The following is a 19,155-nucleotide window of genomic DNA, read 5'->3' on the forward strand; positions in this document are numbered from 1 at the left end:
CGAAATATGGACGACCAAGGTTGGCACCGTTTTCACAGGATCCAGACAACTAAGTTGAGTCAAACCTCGCTTCTTGCCAGGAAACCGTGGTGATGGAGTAGGCAAGTCCTCCACAGAAGCACAGTCGGTACTAGTGGGAGTTTGACACGGACTCCGGGTAGAGCGATCATACTGCTCCGCGGAAGCTACATTCAGTAGGTACTTTGTCATCTTTGGTAGCTTCTTTTCACGCTCTTCTCTTTCTAACTTTGCCTTTCGTTTAGACGCACCACTTTGATGCTTCCGACCGAGCATTTTCGCATGAATGGATGCTAACTGTTCGCCGGGCACTTAGTCAGTCCGACGCGACCGCAGGTGTCCAACGGTGGCCGTCCCGATGACTGGCGCACGCTGCCTGGATGGTCTGTGGCTGGCCGAGAGCGGTGCGTCCCCCGGGAGCTCCTCAGCGGGCGGGCTTATGCAAGCTTAACCGGCGGCTCGGGGCTGAATCGCAGTCCGCGATCAACTTCTTTTATAGACGCCCGCCGCGTCTGTCTGTTACTAGCGTCAAAGCAGGCGTTCACATACGCATAGAGTTCCTTGTACAAATTCCCTCCTTCTCCGTACAAACTCACTCCTCCCTTTCCGGTCTCGTCTTCCTATTGGCTAGAAGCAATCGTCTGTTCTGGGAGGTTCTCCATTTTTCTTTCATCCCGTCGACGCCGAGCGCGAGAACGAAGGGGAGAGGGCGACTCCTAGCGCGTGCGAAGTTCCGCGCCATCCGTCGCCTCTGAGTCATCTTTTTCCACTTCTTTCAGGAAAGTTCGGCGGCCAGTCTGACCTACTTCTTCCGTAGAGCGCGCGCAGCCACTAGGCAGGAATGGGCCCTGAAGATAGGCCTGTGTGTCCAGCTCTCCAACTTCCCCCTTCACTCTTGCACAACCCTAACCCGAACAGTGAACATTCCATGCCGCACGGCACGCGGACAAAAACACGTGTGACGTCTTCTTTCCTTTCCTGCCTAGATTCTGCCATCAGACTCATCATCATGTGCTATCGGACTCATCCTCCCCCGCACAAATTACCATCACGGTAAACAAAAGTCGAATGGGAGGCACTGTTGAATGGAGCACATTCTTTCTATGGGAAGGACAGTGGCGGAACTATTAGAGAGGTGGAGGGTGGCGTGGTGGTGACGAGGGGCAACGGAGATTAGGTCCTCATCCCACATTACGTGTTTTAGGTGTTACCCCCTTGCCCCTCCTCTCCAGACAGCACTGGACATACGGACTGACAGGAAACCACGAAAACTCTTCCAAGCAAACGCACCTCGCTTCGTAAGAAAGAGGGCCCCACCGGGGTGGCGGGGGATTCCTGTTTTGGCAGTTCGACAAGCTCTCCCCAAATTATCAGGCTAAACGCATGCTATTACATTAGGCGGGGGGCCCCGTCTGCTCGTTCTGGTTTTCTCGCTTCATACATGTCGCTCGAAGTTCCGTCGCCCATGATTCCATATACTAAGGAGGTTAGAATAAATCAGCCCCCTTCTCCTCCTGTTCGAGGTGAGGTCCTGGACTGCAGCCCCCTTAGCCCCCCACCCTTAATACAGCACTGACTGTAAATCGACGAATTAAATGCCGTTGAGCCGTTTGTTATTAGTTTCGGTTGTGGTTTATCGAGTGAAGATGCGAAACAAGCTTGGCAGGGGGACTTGGAACAATATAATGTGCCTAAAAACTTAATTTGCATAATCTTTGTATGCGGTAGAGCAGCGTTTCACTTTTTTTCATTATTGTAACGGCTGCAATTGTTTGTCACCAGAGGGCCACTTTAGCGAAAGGAACCGCAAAATGGCAGCTGTTTCAAATGAATGAAATAGCTGACCGCAAATCGTCGGCTGCCGAGCATCCCCTTACACTGACGGCAAGAGTATGTCGTGTTGATAGTTGCTGTTTTGGTGCATTTTCTGACACTAGTGCTGGAACTGAAACGCAAAATAAAAGCCTCTATGCTTGCAATGAATATCTGACGCAGGATCACCGGCTATTGAGCATGGGTAATCCCTGTAAGCTGGTGGTGGCAGTATGTCATGTTGATGATTGCTGTCTCGGCGCATTCTCCGATAGTACTGCTGAAATCTTTGTCAATGATCGTGCACCAGACGATGTATGACTGGTCTTCACGACTGCGATGCTTCGAGAGAACATGCAACTCGAATCGCCTTTAGTACCACACCGACAACTGCATCGTCTGCTGCGTCAACGAAATATGACATGCAACGGTAAATCGCGGCGTTGAACCGACGGCAGTGATGTTGACTGCGCATAATAACCTTTATGCAGGCACACAAGTTGAAGAAGAGTATACTGCGAATAAGAGAGTCCAGTGGCGGTCTGTACGTTTTCCTGAATATCTTCTACTCGTCTGCGGTCAAGCTTCCAGACGACCATGTTTGTCCATCAAAACGCCATGGCACCGCGGGACATTGGCCCTCATATAAACCATCGGCAACAGGAAATTATAATCAACTTTATGGAAAGGAATCCACGCTTAGTTAAATCATCGGGATCAGGACCCAGAATTCACCGCTAAAAGGAAAAAGGAAATGTGGGAAGAGCTTGCAAATTTGCTTAATGATGCCGGGCCTCGCACAAAGCCCGTGGTGCAGTGGCGTTGTTGGTAGCACAAATTCGTCAGTCGTACCAGGGCTGACGCAGGCAACCTCTCCGCTGAGATGAAGAGGCGTGCGTGCTTTACGGTAACGTCTGTTTCGAGTGTTTACACAAACCACGTTGCAGGCCCACTGCCGGTGGACTTTTCGGGGGCCGAGTGCTCGCCTTGCTTGGCCCAGCGAGCACCATACCGGCGCGACCTTTCACGAGCAGCAACTGTGAAGTGAGAATCTGCTTTGCCTATTTGTATTCCTCTTGAAAGGCCTGGATTGTTAGTCGGAAAATTTCGCCTGCTCTGTTGTCTTGTGTAACAAAGAAGTAAGGAAGGGCGTAATCAGATTTTGTAAATAAAACTTGTAGCCAATAAACAATTTCGCTAGAATAGCAGCTTGGGCTTGTTGGTTTTCCATCCTGCTAGTAACAGCGCAAACTGTAGACAAGGGACGAGACAAGAAGACACCACAAGCGCTGACTTTCAACAACGTTTATTCCGAAAGAAACACGGCTTCTTATAAACATTGCCCTCACGTGTCGCAGTCACGTGATCGCACATCATGTGAAACAAGCACTTTTTTTTCTTTTATACACTCAAGATAGGGGTTGCACGTGCAAAAGCTCAAGTTATTTTTTTGTCAGTAACAAAGACGGCGTGCTAACGCATTGGTCACGAAGTCTGGTAATCTCGGCCGCCTCAATTATCTCCCGGACCAGCTGGTCATTGTGTTTCTTCAGCACTTTACAGCGTCTAAATTCTGCGGCGCAATCTTTTGAGGGGCAATCCCTGATATGTATGCCTAGATTCCTGTTAGCCTGCTCGACGCTAAGTTTGTGTTCCTTCAGTCTCTCATTTGTGCATCTAGAAGTTTGCCCTACATACATTTTTCCACATTTCAAAGGTATTGAATACACAACGGCTTCCGTGCACTCCACAAAACGATTCTGGTGATTAGTCGTGTACCCTTCCTGGTTTGTCGGCTCTTCAGCATTGACGCGTCTTCAGTATTGAGCAATTGAATGAGCAATGGAACAAAGTTTTCGTCGGCAGGTTGACCGGCTTACTAGGGCTGGTTACCCGTCGCACCTTCTTGCGTCCGTTGCGGAAAAAATGAGCAAGAACCTAAAACTCAAGCGTGCCCATGGCGAGCCAGGTAGCGAGAAGCCCAAAGAAAAACGACGGACCGTGGCCCTGCCATACGTGCACAACGTATCTCACCGCCTGAAAAAGATTGGGCGCAAAGCTGGTGTTAATGTAGTGCTTACTGCCCCGAAAAAACTAAAAAGCCTCTGCCGACGCGTCAATGCTGACGAGCCGACAAACCAGGAAGGGTGCACGACTAATCACCAGAATCGTTTTGTGGAGTGCACGGAAGCCGTTGTGTATTCAATACCTCTGAAATGTGGAAAAAGGTATGTAGGGCAAACTTCTAGATGCACAAATGAGAGACTGAAGGAACACAAACTTAGCGTCGAGCAGGCTAACAGGAATCTAGGCATACATATCAGGGATTGCCCCTCAAAAGATTGCGCCGCAGAATTTAGACGCTGTAAAGTGCTGAAGAAACACAATGACCAGCTGGTCCGGGAGATAATTGAGGCGGCCGAGATTACCAGACTTCGTGACCAATGCGTTAGCACGCCGTCCTTGTTACTGACAAAAAAATAACTTGAGCTTTTGCACGTGCAACCGCTATCTTGAGTGTATAAAAGAAAAAAAGTGCTTGTTTCACATGATGTGCGATCACGTGACTGCGACACGTGAGGGCAATGTTTATAAGAAGCCGTGTTTCTTTCGGAATAAACGTTGTTGAAAGTCAGCGCTTGTGGTGTCTTCTTGTCTCGTCCCTTGTCTACATTTTGCGCTGTTACTAGCAGGAGGGCAATAAACAATGCTGGAGCACCAATTGCCATTACAAATGAAGGCCTTGGAGGCAATGCTGTACCTAAAAGGGCAAGGCCTACTGCATTGCAAAATATGCTTCACCTTTTGTAACTATTGTGACCAGTGTCTGCCTCTGTTAAACTTCACAATTTGTTTTTCATCAATGCAGAGTGACTCACAGTAACCTGGCACCTCAGCTTTGGCTGAGGTGTCACAATCATACAACAGGAATGGCACCTCATGCCTGTCCAGGGGCACTGCAGGAAGCAGGAGTGCTGTCAGCCGTAAGTGTATGGTGTATGAACGTAATTGTGACCTCACGCACAAAATGTGTGCATTCAATCTCAACACAGCTGTAATAGTGACATAGAAGTTCCTTGCACTGGTCACAATGGATGAAAGGCACCTTGCAGTACTTTATACATGTGGGACATAAACATGTCAAGTGAAGAAAGGAAACCAGACAGAGAAGATATACTCAAGAGAGGTACTACTACCAACTGATTTTATTGCTGCTTGGTCAGTACCAGTGCACACACAGAGGCACAGCAAGGCAAAAAAAGTAAGCACGAAAACCCTTTAGATCACCAAAAAGTTAACGTGTCATTTCTTGTTTCGTGCACATGTTGACATTTGTTTTTCTAGCTAGGAACCTATATCTCGTGACACATTTCAATTACGCAAGGGTTCTATGTATACATGTGCACAGTCAATGTGTACTGGTTAATTGTATCATAAAAAAAGCAGTGGCCTTCATAACGGTGTTGTGATGAAGAGACTACAAAACCTGTTTTTTTTTTAACTCGGAACACATTTATTGAATGTAATGCCCTGAAATAAAAGATTTAATCATTACAATAATGAAAAAGCTGAAAAATGTAATGCAACAAATGCAAACTCCAGATTACTCTACAATGTGCGGTGACACTGATATGAACGTGTTACACAATTTAGTTTACTTTGTTATTTATTTGGCTCAGTGTTATGTTAGTATCCAAAAAAGGATGCCTGGGAGCGAAAGAGGATTGGCGACAGGTGGCACAAAATGTATGAACCTCAACATCCTATTTCGTAAGAATATATATTGTAGGGATGTCCAAACACAACGCAGTTTTTGCATGGGAGTGGAGTATCATTATGAATGCTTCTGAAATGGCTAGCGTAAATTGGCTCTCACCTTAGCTTTTATGCCACTGATGTTCACCAAATAGCCCGCCGCCGAAACATGTATAAGAGAACATACTACTAAGTAACGTAGTAGTAATGTAGGAAGGCGCCCTGTCGCGTTGTTCTCTCTTCTGTGCTGTGTGTAGTTTTTTCTTTTTTGCGCCTTAAAAATTTAGTATAATGTAGTAGTAGATGTTGCAAGGAACTTGTTGCGTGCAGTGAATTACTGGGTTACATGTTCATGGCAGCATAATATGGTGGTAGCGTACACTTTTCTCCTATGCTCTAAAAGGTTTTATAGTGCCTCTTTTACTTGGCATGTTTTGCACGACGTGCATTCATTGTGAAGGCAGTGATTGTTTAAAAGTGATTATTTTAAAATAAGAACAGTAGAAGAGACAGGGACAAACGAAGAAAGACCCGCACTTTTCACATGTGTATAATGTCGCTTGTCCCCGTCTCCCACGGTGTTTGTGTTACATTACATGCCAATGTGGCCGATTATACACGCTTCATCGCAAGCGAATAAATGTGAAAGGCATATAAAGTTCATTTGTCCAAACGTGGCGTATTGGTTAATAGGAAAACTGAAGGCATACAAGGGGCACTTGTTCGGACAGCACTGCAACCTAGTGGAACTTTTCATGAACGCTACACACAGACACAGAAACAGTACTGAGGAAAAGGTGCGTCAGCAAGGCATGCCATACATATTCAGTACGTATATTTGCTATCACTTTCACCAAGCCGTAAGATGTGCACCTACTTGTTAATGATGCATATGTGGCACGTTCTTATGCTGTAATATCAGAATTTCGCACCACAGCAGTTATTTGTTAACCCATTTTTTTCTTTTTGGGGATCAACTTTATGCGACAGGATATCTGTAACGTAGAATTGTAGCCTCATTGATCACTAGACGCTTGGTAAAAGTCCAAGCATTCACATTGACAAGGCAGTTAAGTTTGTAAATTTCACCTGCAGCCGCACGTTTTTTTTTTTCATTTCATTTCCTTTCCTTACAGACCGCAGAGTAGGGGTATTACATAAAGAGTAATAGCATTTGAACAAATCAAGCCTGCTCATATATGAATATGTGGTGTAAGGAGCCTAAGTAGATGTAAAATGCATTTGGGTGAGGAATCTGAGTAATGCATGTAACAGTCTTGGTCATTAGTGGGTATTTGTTATGTGTACGCTTGAGGTAACTTCATCTTTCATCTACTCTCACTTGAGGAGCACAACATTTAGCTTTCAGTTTTAGTTGAAGTGGTGAAAAGTCAAACAAACTCAATGCATACTTCATGGATACTCTGTTATTGAATGGTAACGCTACGTATGTTGTACATAATAACTGCAACTGGATCTTGTATAGTTCAGGTAGTTTGGATATTTAGTAACGTGGCAATACATGATTAAACAATTCGTCCAGAACTGTTTTTAAATGATCTGAAGCGAAGGCGCTAAAACGATGGAGGACAAAGAAGAAACACACACACACAGGGCGCCTGTGTTTAAATGTTTTTAAAAAAATACGTCTTTAAATGTTGAGCAGAACAAAGGTCACTGTGAAAACCACTTCGAAGGTATGTGGTGTCACTAGTGGGTAGACAAATGTAAGGCGCATGGGAGATGCCCACAAAAAGGTGACAAAAATTGAATGAAGGCCACAACTACAACACACTGTTAACGTACGCCTGCATGGTATGTATTCATAACACGTTTGAAAAAATATTGCAGACTTTCAGTGATGCATGTGCGATTACCAAGTGACTTGATAACAGAGCTTGCCTGTGCATGAACCTCAACACCCTATTTAGTAAGAATATTGTAGTGATGTGCAAACACAATGCAGTTTTTGCATGGGAGTGGAGTATCATTATGAACGCTTCTGAAATGGCTAGCGCGAATTGGCTCTGACCTTAGCTTTTATGTCATTGATGTTCACCAAATAGCCCGCCGCCGAAACATGTATAAGAGAACATAGTACTAAGTAACGTAGTAGTAATGTAGGAAGGCACTCCTAGCATGAATACACTCCTAGCATGAAGCTAGGAGTGTATTCTAGGGGGCCAATGTCACCTCTTTTAACTGGCAGAGCTTCATATGAAAAAGTCATTTCGGACAACTTGCACAAATTCAAAGTGAAATTTTCATGACTGTAATGCGACGAATGTAATTGTGCAAATCCCGCGTCACACAACGCATACATAAATATAGTCTAGCCAAATGAATACTTGCATGACTTCATGTAATGTGGTTGTTGGTTGAGCACTCGTCAATGCCTGTTTGTCTCTATGAGTTGTTCGGAAAATAAAGATTAAAATAGACCGAGAAACTTCCTATGTACCTGAACTTTACATGCTGTGATGGACTGTTGGAGACTGGGATTTTGTGGGTTCTGTAGGAAGTCGATATATTTCAAGAAAGGTTAAATGTACAACGCAAACACTGGACTTCACATAAATTAAACGATGAGCTGCATTAGTAGTGCGGTTGTAAAAGGAACTGCAATTTCCAATTTCGCACGTTTCTATAACGATTCCTAGGTCTATGCTCCTCAAGTGAGAACATGAAGTGTTCCTATTTCACTGATAAAAAAGAATACTTTCCGGTATAAAATGTATGTACAGTCAAGTACATCAAACCTGGTGCAAATAAATACTTGTATTACCTTTTGTTATTGCTGCCGCAATTGTGCTGCTCTTCCTTAAACAGCATAGTTACATTTTGTTAGTCGTGCAGCTTACAAGCTAGTGTGCTTCCCAAATTATGCAGGGCCTCCGAGAGCAACATCAACATGAGGCCACCTCTTGCAGCAGGCTGTGGGGGACACAGCTAGAAGGGTCACCCTTGCAGCTGCAAGGAACAGAGTTCGCCGAAAAATTATTGGAAGAGTCCCGCAAGGTGAAATGGCAGTGCTGAGAAAGTGCGTAGATGTAATTAAACCTGACCGATTGAATTTTTGGCACGGCCGAGTACAGGTGTGTAGTTGGTGACTAGAAAAGAAATCAGGGAAAAAGTTGTTAGAATTTAGCGTGTTAAACACAATAGTAATTCTCACAATTCACAATAGTAACTCAAATGCAGAGACACAAGGAATATGCAGTGCTCTTTGCTAAGTAAGTAACGTGTGACATGAGAAGCGTCAATTCACCCTCGTCGAGGGGATTCTGGAAGGCGTGGCACTTTTCCCGACGGTATGAACATAACTTAATGAACAAAACAAAGTTGCATATTGTCACATGGTGGTGACGTTGAAGAACACAGTAGCAATACTGTGAAAGACAAAACTAACTTTTATTGGGCGAACCTGTGCCCACAAAACAGGCTACACCTATAGCACAACGATAGCGGCGAACACGGTCGGCGATCGTCGAAAATCTGATCAGCGCGTCAAGCGCGTCCGCTTTTATACATCAGTCGTCGAATGTTCCAGAGTAATCGCTGGGACACGCGTGCCTTCTACAGAGTTCTACATTATTCGCGTCGCGCACACATGCGATCAGATTACACAAGGTCCGGCGACAACAGACAGCGGATAGAAGCATCGATAACATTCCAGAAACTTCCGATACATGCAAGCGCGTCCTGCGCTGTACGATAACATTTGTTAGGCGGTGAAACGTGTCGCCCGATAAAGACGAACAAGTACACGTGTCATACCCCCTTCTTAAAAAAGCATCGAGCCGATGCTGCAAACAGACGAAAGTAATAAAGAAAAGCACTCGTAGCGAAGAAAACAACAAAATAAGGAAAGTTCGTCAGCGTTCGTAAAATGGTTTAAGACGCACCACGTGGACCACTTCAGATCGTGCGCGGCGCCGCTGTGAATGCGAAATGCCGTCTGGCACGACCTCATAGTCTAGTGCGCCAATACGTCGGATGACCTTGTAGGGTTCGAAATAGCGTCGCAGTAGTTTCTCACTGAGTCCTCGTCGGCGTATCGGGGACCATACCCAAACACGGTCGCCAGGCTGGTACTGGACGTAGCGTCGTTGGAGGCTGTAGTGTCGGCTGTCGTTACGCTGCTGGTTCTTGATCCGTAAGCGGGCGAGCTGTCGGTCTTCTTCGGCGCGCTGGAGATAGGTAGCGACGTCAAGATTCTCTTCGTCAGTGACGTGCAGCAGCATAGCGTCGAGCGTCGTCGTCGGGTTCCTGCCGTAGACCAGCTTAAACGGCGTGATCTGTGTTGTTTCTTGCACCGCCGTGTTGTAAGCGAATGTTACGTACGGCAGGACGGCATCCCAGGTCTTGTGTTCGACGTCGACGTACATTGCTAGCATGTCGGCGAGGGTCTTGTTCAGGCGCTCCATGAGACCATTCGTCTGCGGGTGGTAGGCAGTTGTCCTCCAGTGGCTTGTCTGGCTGTATTGCAGAATGGCTTGGGTGAGCTCTGCTGTAAAAGCCGTTCCTCTGTCGGTGATGAGGACTTCTGGAGCACCATGTCGCAGCAGGACGTTCTCGACGAAAAATTTCGCCACTTCGGCTGCGCTGCCTTTCGGTAGAGCTTTAGTTTCAGCGAAGTGGGTGAAATAGTCCGTCGCCACGACGATCCACTTGTTTCCGCAAGTTGATGTCGGAAACGGTCCCAGCATGTCCATCCCGATCTGCTGAAATGGTCGGCAAGGAGGCTTGATCGGCTGCACTAATCCAGGTGGCCTTGTCGGTGGTGTCTTGCGTCGTTGACAGTCTCGACATGTCTTGACGTAACGGGCGACATCGGCAGTTAGGCGCGGCCAGTATTACCTTTCTTGTATCCTCGATAGCGTCCGGGAGAAACCGGCATGTAGGGCGTGCAGTACTTCTGGCCGCAGTGCCGACGGAACAACAAGAAGGTAGTTGGCGCAGACTAGTGAGAAGTTCTTCACGAGTAGGCTTTTCAAGCGTGAACGAAGACAATCCGCGCTTAAATGCCCTAGGGACGGCGTCGGTGTGCCCTTTCAAATAATCGACGAGGCCTTTTAGCTCCGGGGCCGCTCGTTGCTGCTCAGCGAAGACTTCCGTGCTTACTATTCCAAGGAAGGCGTCGTCATCCTCGTCATCTTGCGACGGCGGGTCAATGGGCGCGCGTGATAGGCAATCGGCATCTGAGGGTTTTCGTCCGGATTTGTAGGTTACAGTGATGTCGTATTCTTGTAGTCTGAGGCTCCGCCGCGCCAGTCGTCCTGGAGGATCGTTTATATTCGCTCGCCAACACAACGCGTGATGGTCGCTGACGACTTTGAATGGCCTGCCATATAGATAAGGGCGAAATTTAGCTGTAGCCCAAACGATGGCGAGGCATTCCTTTTCGGTCGTAGAATAGTTGACTTCTGCTTTCGACAGTGACCGGCTAGCGTAAGCTATCACCTGTTCGACTCCGTTTCTCCTCTGGACTAGAACGGCACCGAGGCCTAGGCTACTGGCGTCAGTATGGATTTCTGTATCGGCGTACTCGTCGAAGTGCGCAAGTAGCTGTGGCGACTGCATGCGTCGTTTGAGTTCTTCAAATGCGTCGGCCTGCGGCGCTTCCCACTTGAACTCAACATCACATTTAGTTAGACGTGTCAACGGCTCAGCGATGCGTGAAAAGCCCTTGACAAAGCGTCCGTAGTAGGCACACATGCCAAGGAATCTACGCACTGCCTTCTTGTCGATGGGTTGCGGGAGCTGTGCGATGGCAGCTGTCTTTTGGGGGTCTGGATGGACACCAGATTTGCTGATTACGTGGTCTAGGAACAAAAAAAATTATGGGGTTTTACGTGCCAAAACCACTTTCTGATTATGAGGCACGCCGCAGTGGAGGACTCCGGAAATTTCGACCACCTGGGGTTCTTTAACGTGCACCTAAATCTAAGTACACGGGTGTTTTCCCATTTCGCCCCCATCAAAATGCGGCCGCCGTGTGGCCTATGAACAGAAGCTCATCGTAAGCGAAGCGGCATTTTTCCGACTTCAGAGTAAGCCCTGATGACTTGGTGGCCTCTAGTACTGTCGCAAGCCGCATGAGGTGATCGTCGAAATTTCCGGCGAAGACGACGACGTCATCCAAGTAAACTAGACAGGTCTGCCACTTCAATCCAGCTAAAACCGTGTCCATCACACGCTGGAACGTTGCAGGCGCCGAGCACAGTCCGAATGGCATAACCTTGAACTCGTATAGGCCGTCTGGGGTGATGAAGGCGGTCTTTTCGCGATCTCTTTCTTCGACTTCTGTTTGCCAATAGCCAGACTCCAGGTCCATCGACGAGAAGTATTTAGCGTTGCAGAGCCGATCCAATGCGTCGTCTATCCGTGGGAGGGGGTATACGTCCTTTTTCGTGATCTTGTTCAGACGACGATAATCGACGCAGACACGTAGGGTTCCGTCCTTTTTGTTCACCAGGACAACAGGGGATGCCCACGGGCTTTTTGACGGCTGGATGATGTTGTCGCGCAGCATTTCGTCGACTTGTTCTCTTATAGCTTCACGTTCTCGCGGCGAAACTCGGTAAGGGCTCTGGCGGAGTGGTCGAGCGCACACCTCGGTGATTATGCGATGCTTGGCGACTGGTGTTTGTCGAGTGTTTGTCGAATCCTCGATGACGTCGAAAAGCAGCCTTTTATCGTCGGAGCAGACTTCTGAACTGATGTTGCTTAATCACGGGGAGACTTGGATTAATGTTGTAGTCTGGTTCGGGAACCATGGTTGTCGGGGTAGATGCGGCGGAATCCGAGAGGACAAACGCATTACTGGTTTCTAGAATTTCCCCGATGTACGCGATCGTCGTGCCCTTGTTGATGTGCTTGAACTCCTGGCTGAAGCTTGTCAGCAACACTTTCGTGTTTCCTCCGTGCAGTCGAGCGATTCCTCTAGCGACGCAAATTTCACAGTCGAGCAGTAGACGTTGGTCGCCTTCGATGACGCCTTCTACGTCAGCGGGTATTTCGGTGCCGACCGCAATAGCTATGCTCGAGCGAGGCGCGATGGTCACTTGATCTTCGAGCACGCTCAAGGCGTGGTGACTACGAGAGCTCTCCAGCGGTATCGCTTGATCTTCCGACAGCGTTATCGATTTTGGCTTCACGTCTATGATTGCGCCGTGTTGGTTCAGGAAGTCCATGCCGAGAATGACGTCTCGTGAACACTGTTGGAGGATAACGAAGGTGGCAGGGTAAGTCCGGTCATGAACGGTAATTCTTGCCGTGCAGATTCTAGTTGGCATAATGAGGTGTCCTCCAGCGATTCGAATTTGAGGGCCTTCCCATGCAGTTTTAACTTTCTTCAACTGGGCGGCGATGTGTCCACTCATTACGGAGTAATCGGCCCCTGTGTCCACTAAGGCGGTAACTGCGTGGCCGTCGAGAAGCACGTCGAGGTCGGTGGTTCTTTGTCTGGCGTTGCAGTTAGGTCTTCGCGTCGGATCACGCCTGCGTCGTGTTGAACTGAAGCTGGAATGTCTCCTCGCCTTTCGTCGTCGTATTCTGTGTTTCCAGACTTCGTCGGGACGGCGGCGTGTCGTTATGTCGTCGAGGTAGTTTCTTCGGTGTCTTCGTCGGCGGCGGAGGATCTTCGTCAGTTCGACGAACAGCAACCTTACCTCCGTCGGTTGCTTCTTTTACTTTTCCGGATATGGGCTCGATGACCGGCACCGAGCTGGGCCAGTGTATGGTCGGCGCTGCGGCGACAGGTAGCGGCCTGGTGATTGCGAACGCGACGGCCCTCGAGAGCTCCACTGAGTAGCGGCGAGGTAGTCGGCGATATCGCGAGGGCGTTCACCTTGCTGTGGGCGCGGAGCGTTGACGGCGAAACCTCGCAGTCCCATCTCCCGGTATGGGCATCGTCGGTAGACGTGACCCGCTTCTCCGCAGTGGTAGCAGAGCAGGCGGTGGTCAGGAGCGCGCCAAACGTCTGTCTTGCTCGGGTAGCTGCGCTGGGCGACGGGTGGGCGTGCTGGTGGCGGTGGTGGTGGTCGACGGAATTGCGGCGTTACAGGGCCCTGGCGCGGTCGTGGAAGGGGACCTTGACGGCGGGCGACGGCGGCGTAGGTCATCGCTTGCGGCTGAGGCTGCGGCGATTCAGGGGCTACTCCGAGTTGTTTTTGGAGCTGATCACGTATGGCGTCGGCAATCGAAGCCACTTGAGGCTGTGATGATGGAAACAGCTTCTGTAGCTCCTCCCGCACGACCGCTCGGATAGACTCGCGTAGGTCGTTGGTGGCCAGTGACTGAACTCCGGCGTAGTTTGTCGAGTTCGTGCGGCAGTCGAATTGTCGGTTTCGCATGTCGACTGTCTTCTCGATGCTGCGGGCCTCGCGAAGAAACTCATCAATTTTCTTCGGTGGGCTTCGTACCATTCCGGCAAAAAGTTCCTCCTTCACACCCCGCACGAGTAGGCGTACTTTCTTCTCCTCGGGCATTTCAGGGTCGGCGTGGCGGAATATACGGCTCATATCCTCCGTGAAGACCATGGTTGTCTCATTAGGTAGCTGCACCCGGGTTTCTAATAGCGCTTGGGCTCGTTCTCGGCGTGCGACGCTTGCGAATGTCTGCAGGAAGCCGCTTCGGAACAGCTTCCCGGTCGTTAAGGTGGCCTCTCTGTTCTCGAACCACGTCCTGGCAGCGTGTTCCAATGCGAAGAAGAAATGTCGCAGTTTGTCGTCGCTGTTCCAGTTGTTAAAAGCAGCGACCCTCTCCTATGTCTCAAGCCAGCTTTCCGGGTCCTCGAACGTTGAACCGCGGAACGTCGGAGGCTCCCTGGGCTGCTGCAGCACGATGGGGGACGCCGGGGCTGCCATTGGGGTGGACTTGGTGGCGATCTTACTGGTCGTCTCAGGCAAAAGTCCGTACTCCGGGGACAGTTGTTTAAGACGGCGGCTTGCTCGATGGTCCGGGACTACGCTGGTGTTCTCTTTGCGGTCCGGGCTTGGATCACGGCTTGTCGGGGGCGTCCGGTACACAAACGAAAAGCACCTCCACCAGATGTCACGTGGTGGTGACGTTGAAGAACACAGTAGCAATACTGTGAAAGACAAAACTAACTTTTATTGGGCGAACCTGTGCCCACAAAACAAGCTACACTTATAGGACAACGATAGCGGCGAACACGGTCGGCGATCGTCGAAAATCTGATCAGCGGGTCAAACGCGTCGGCTTTTATACAGCAGTCATCGAATGTTCGAGACTAATCGTTGGGACACGCGTGCCTTCTACAGAGTTCTACATTATTCGCGTCGCGCACACATGCGACCAGATTACACAAGGTTCGGCGACAACAGACAGCGGATAGAAGCATCGATAACATTCCAGAAACTTCCGATACATGCAAGCGCGTCCTGCGCTGTACGATAACATTTGTTAGGCGGTGAAACGTGTCGCCCGATAAAGACAAACATGTACACGTGTCAATGTCATACGCGAGCTTATGCCCTAAAAAAAGTGGGATTGAAGTCTTGCAATAAACAGCTTGTAGTGCTTAGGCAGCAGCAATACCTCTTGTCACGTGTAGTGCTGTTCAATGCATTGTTATTCACGTGCGCATAGCTAGCATAATATGTACTGATTTGCAATACAAAGTGATTAGCCCTTTCATTGTTATTTTCCTTTCGGGCGTGAAACGGTTTTTCTTTCTCGGATATTGCAAACAAAACGCCACAGCTTTTTTTGGTTGTGCAGAAAGGAAAAAAATATGATTTCACTTATAATCGCAAATGCTCCCTTTGTGTGGTGTTCAAATTCCTGTCAAACAAAAGCAATGTCAAAGCAACTCTTGTGGGAAAGAAACGCAGAAACGCACCAGTACGTCGATGGCACTGAAAGGGTTCCGGTGATAGTGTCTCAGGACTTCACAGGCTCCAGTACGAGTTTTATACACGCTTCTGTAATCAGTTCGAACATACTTCCTGATGCACCTACATGACATTCGCCATACATAAGGATAGGCTTAGTGTTTCGAAACAGGTAATGTTTATGTGAATTTGAGACACCTCATAATGTTCAGCAGCTCCCCCATGACCCCCTTTGGCATGGCTGAGAACCTTTCGTTATGAATAGCAATCTTGCACTTGCAACGTCCGAAATGCGAGATACTTTCTCATGATGTCAGGTGCCACATTATGCCTGTGACAACAGCAGTCTTTCTAGTGGTTGTGTTTCCCAACATTGAAGCATTACTATTGGTGCATTCGTTTAGAAAACATACACACATTTAACAAAAAGTGAAAGATGTGCAAGTACAACAATGCAACACTGTTTTAACTAGCTGTTAGTTGCATAGCAATGTTTGCACAGGCAACCCTACACATCACAATGTGACTTTGAAATTGAATGTATTTGTTGCTTACCTATTGTCACAAGCTAAGTACACTCTTAAGTGTGTGGTAACATTGCATTGTTTTACAGTGCACATCTGTTGTTCAGTGGAAGTGACGTAACATGTGTTGAACATGTAACGTCATTGATGTGTGCCTGTTTGCTGCGCTTTTCTGGGTCTTGCACTCCGAGAATTCAGTCCTGCTTGTACATGCACTCTGCGAACTTTTCACTGGTCAAGCATTTTGTTGTCAGTGTCCTCTAAGAAATGTACCAATGCAGTTATACTGTGTCTAGTTTCAAACGTTCTCTGAAAATTTACCCTGTTCGCAAAATACGTCAAGAAGCCATGCATATTATTACGTGAAGCTGAAGCCGAATACTATTTACAATTTATTTACAGGTAAGCTCATGGAGGCCAAAATGGCGACGCTATATCAAAACCGGCACACACGTCGTCTTCGTCCTCCTCAGTGCAGCCACACTGTGGCGGCTGTTCCGTAGCAATATTGCTGAACATCTGTACCCAAGCATGAATTTCATCCATCTGTAATGGCTGTTATAACTGTACTGTAACCGCACATCTGGCATTATCCGAATCTCATATGTGAGCCCGTAAGGTAAAGTAGGCATTGTTGATTGCTTTGTAGCAGTTTAACTTTTTATTATTCTATTTATGACTGCACATGTGTCCGTAGCGGCGCGCAGCATAGTTAAAAGATTGATGCCAATTATGTTGACAGAAATCAGAACGGAGTGACATATGATTGCACCACCAAGTTTTACAAACATGGTGTTCACACGAACGGGAAAAAAACTGCAATTCTGCTTAACAATAGAGACGGACGGCCAGCACATTACATATGACAATGTGAGGTACAGCCGCAGTTTTTATGAAACGAGACACACGAGCACGTAACGGATAGCCTCGAAGCGCACTTGTGGCAGGGCGGGGCGACGCAGCAAGATGTCAAACGAAAATGAGATAGCGGTGCCATTCTTTATACTGCCTGTACCCCTCCTTGCAATTTGCCTTCTTTTCTATCACTTTACGTACTTGTAATGCTATGCTATTCAACACACAGCTTACGTTGCTAGTAAGGCAAATGAATAGCACAAACAATATGAATACATATAAACATTTCAGTTGCAAAGCAGTGACGGGGCAATCAGTAAAATATGTGAATCAACACAAACCGCACACTGTTAATGAATAAGTCCATTACAACGGATCAAAGTTACTTGTATAAATGGAAGTAAATTACACGACATCTGACTATAAATGCAATACATGCTCGCAGTTTTCGCAGAAACGAACTTGGCTTGCACAGGAACATGCATTCTATTTTAATTATGGATCCTGAGCTATAGTGCAGTAGCAGAAATAGTTGAGCGAATGGGTATGCAATCATATGTAGGAAAGCTCCAAGTAGCACAAAAAACAACAGCTAAAAGGTTGATAGTACAGAGCAGCCAAACGAAGCTCCAGAAGCTGTTTCGCGAAACAGGCTCGCATATGTCCTGTGCAGTCAGGTTGACATTACATAGAGTGCATTGTTCACTTGTCTATGTACCTAACATTCAAACACATGCTGCAGTGCCTACCCAACATTTCCCCCTCGCAAGACAATATGTTGATACGTCCTTGCAGTGATGCAAGCGGTACCGAGATTGAGATTGCACGCGTGCAAGTAGGAGTCACATTAGGCAAGCACTAGCAAGTACTAGAAAATTGGCGTGATGTGGTGCCATTGCGACACTTCAACCAAATGCGGGTGCAATCACGGGGCAACGTCACCATGGCGAAACAGCACTGTATGAAATCTATACAAGAGCAAGGTTGCGCCTAAGCTACCGCTAGGCATGCAGTCCATTTCAGCAGTATGTGAAACCAGCTGTCATTCTGCTGGCCCAGAGGCACAGGCCAGATATGCATGCCTCTGTCGAGCCACACCTGCATGACGCCGCATGATCAGTCGCCGAGACACAATGTAAACGCTGTATTAGCATGTCCAGGGTGGGCCGTAGATGACACAAAATAATCGCACACGAATTGACGTATGTGCAAAAAACACAGTTTTGTGAGCGAAGGCTAGCCATGTTCACTTACAATACATGGTTCGGCTGACAGCCACACTAATGGTTCATTAGATCATCTACATGTATCGCATGTCTGGCTTTGACCCAACCACACTCTTGTGCTCCCACTGCAATTGCATCCAGTGCTGCTTCACAACAGTACCAGTTATCCTCACATATTTTTGTCGTGATGGCGGCAGTACATTGTATTAGAAGCGAGGCTGAATGAGTGCAGCTGCATGCTATTAGAGTGGAAGTGGTAGCCTGGCTATGTCCATTACATTTTCGCATGTTTTAACGACAGCGAGTGCAAACGTGACAGCACGATTTGTTAGGTGGATGTGTACGAAAGCGTCCAAGTTTGTATGAAATTATCGGTGCTAGTGGCCATAAATGGTAATGTGTTTTGCCGTTTAATGCGACTACATGCTCAGCAAAACTGTGCATTTCACAGTGACCTGTGCAGAAGCATTGCTGATGAGAGATTTTTATTGCAGCAAACTGCTCAGCTGCAGTGCCTCAACAACCAGGTCTCCACACTTGCTGATGCAATGGAACGGCAAGCGGACACACTGGAGCGGCAGCTGAGGCCCATTGCGGAGTTGGCCACACTCATGGCCTCCTTTATACCAAATAATGGAGCCCAATTTAGTGTTGTTTTTTAAATACTATGTTGTCCTTCCATATATCACGATTAAAACTTCTTAAATATACCACCATATGTTTGAAGGTTTATTAATATTGTAGTGTGGCAATGTCAATGGTGCAACTGCCCAAAATCATTTTTCAGTGATTCTTAAAGCAAGTGACATTGCGTGTTGGAGCAGTTTGGAGCAGACAAAATTGTATTTTGGAGCACCTTGGTGCAGTCTACATTTATTTTTTGAACAATTCGGGGTAGAAAAGATTTCATTTTGAAGCAGTTTGGAGCAGGCCAATGTCAACTTTGGTGGAATAATGGAATTTACAGGGCACTTCGAAACCACAATGAAATATAACAGACCAACGGAACATTAAAGTGTGTCAAGAGACAACAGGGCGCATGTTTTTCTGTATAAAGGCGAGAGCATTGGTGGCACTATGACCGAAGTATATATTGCCATGCCA

At 47.5% G+C, this 19,155-nt stretch overlaps 1 protein-coding gene across 1 annotated transcript; it reads left to right on the top strand.

The window, feature by feature from the left end:
• Positions 1–942: 942 nt before the first annotated feature.
• On the top strand, positions 943–18,764 carry LOC129380373 (uncharacterized). Its single transcript, XM_055061173.2, has 4 exons — positions 943–2,874; positions 4,700–4,814; positions 8,476–8,604; positions 18,546–18,764. Exons 1-4 carry the CDS (start codon positions 2,714–2,716, stop codon positions 18,711–18,713), a joined length of 573 nt encoding a protein of 190 aa, XP_054917148.2. The 5' UTR covers positions 943–2,713; the 3' UTR covers positions 18,714–18,764.
• The last annotated feature ends 391 nt before the right edge of the window (positions 18,765–19,155 follow it).

Source organism: Dermacentor andersoni, chromosome 1 (genome assembly GCF_023375885.2).
Source record: "Dermacentor andersoni chromosome 1, qqDerAnde1_hic_scaffold, whole genome shotgun sequence".
Classification (NCBI taxonomy): domain Eukaryota; kingdom Metazoa; phylum Arthropoda; class Arachnida; order Ixodida; family Ixodidae; genus Dermacentor; species Dermacentor andersoni.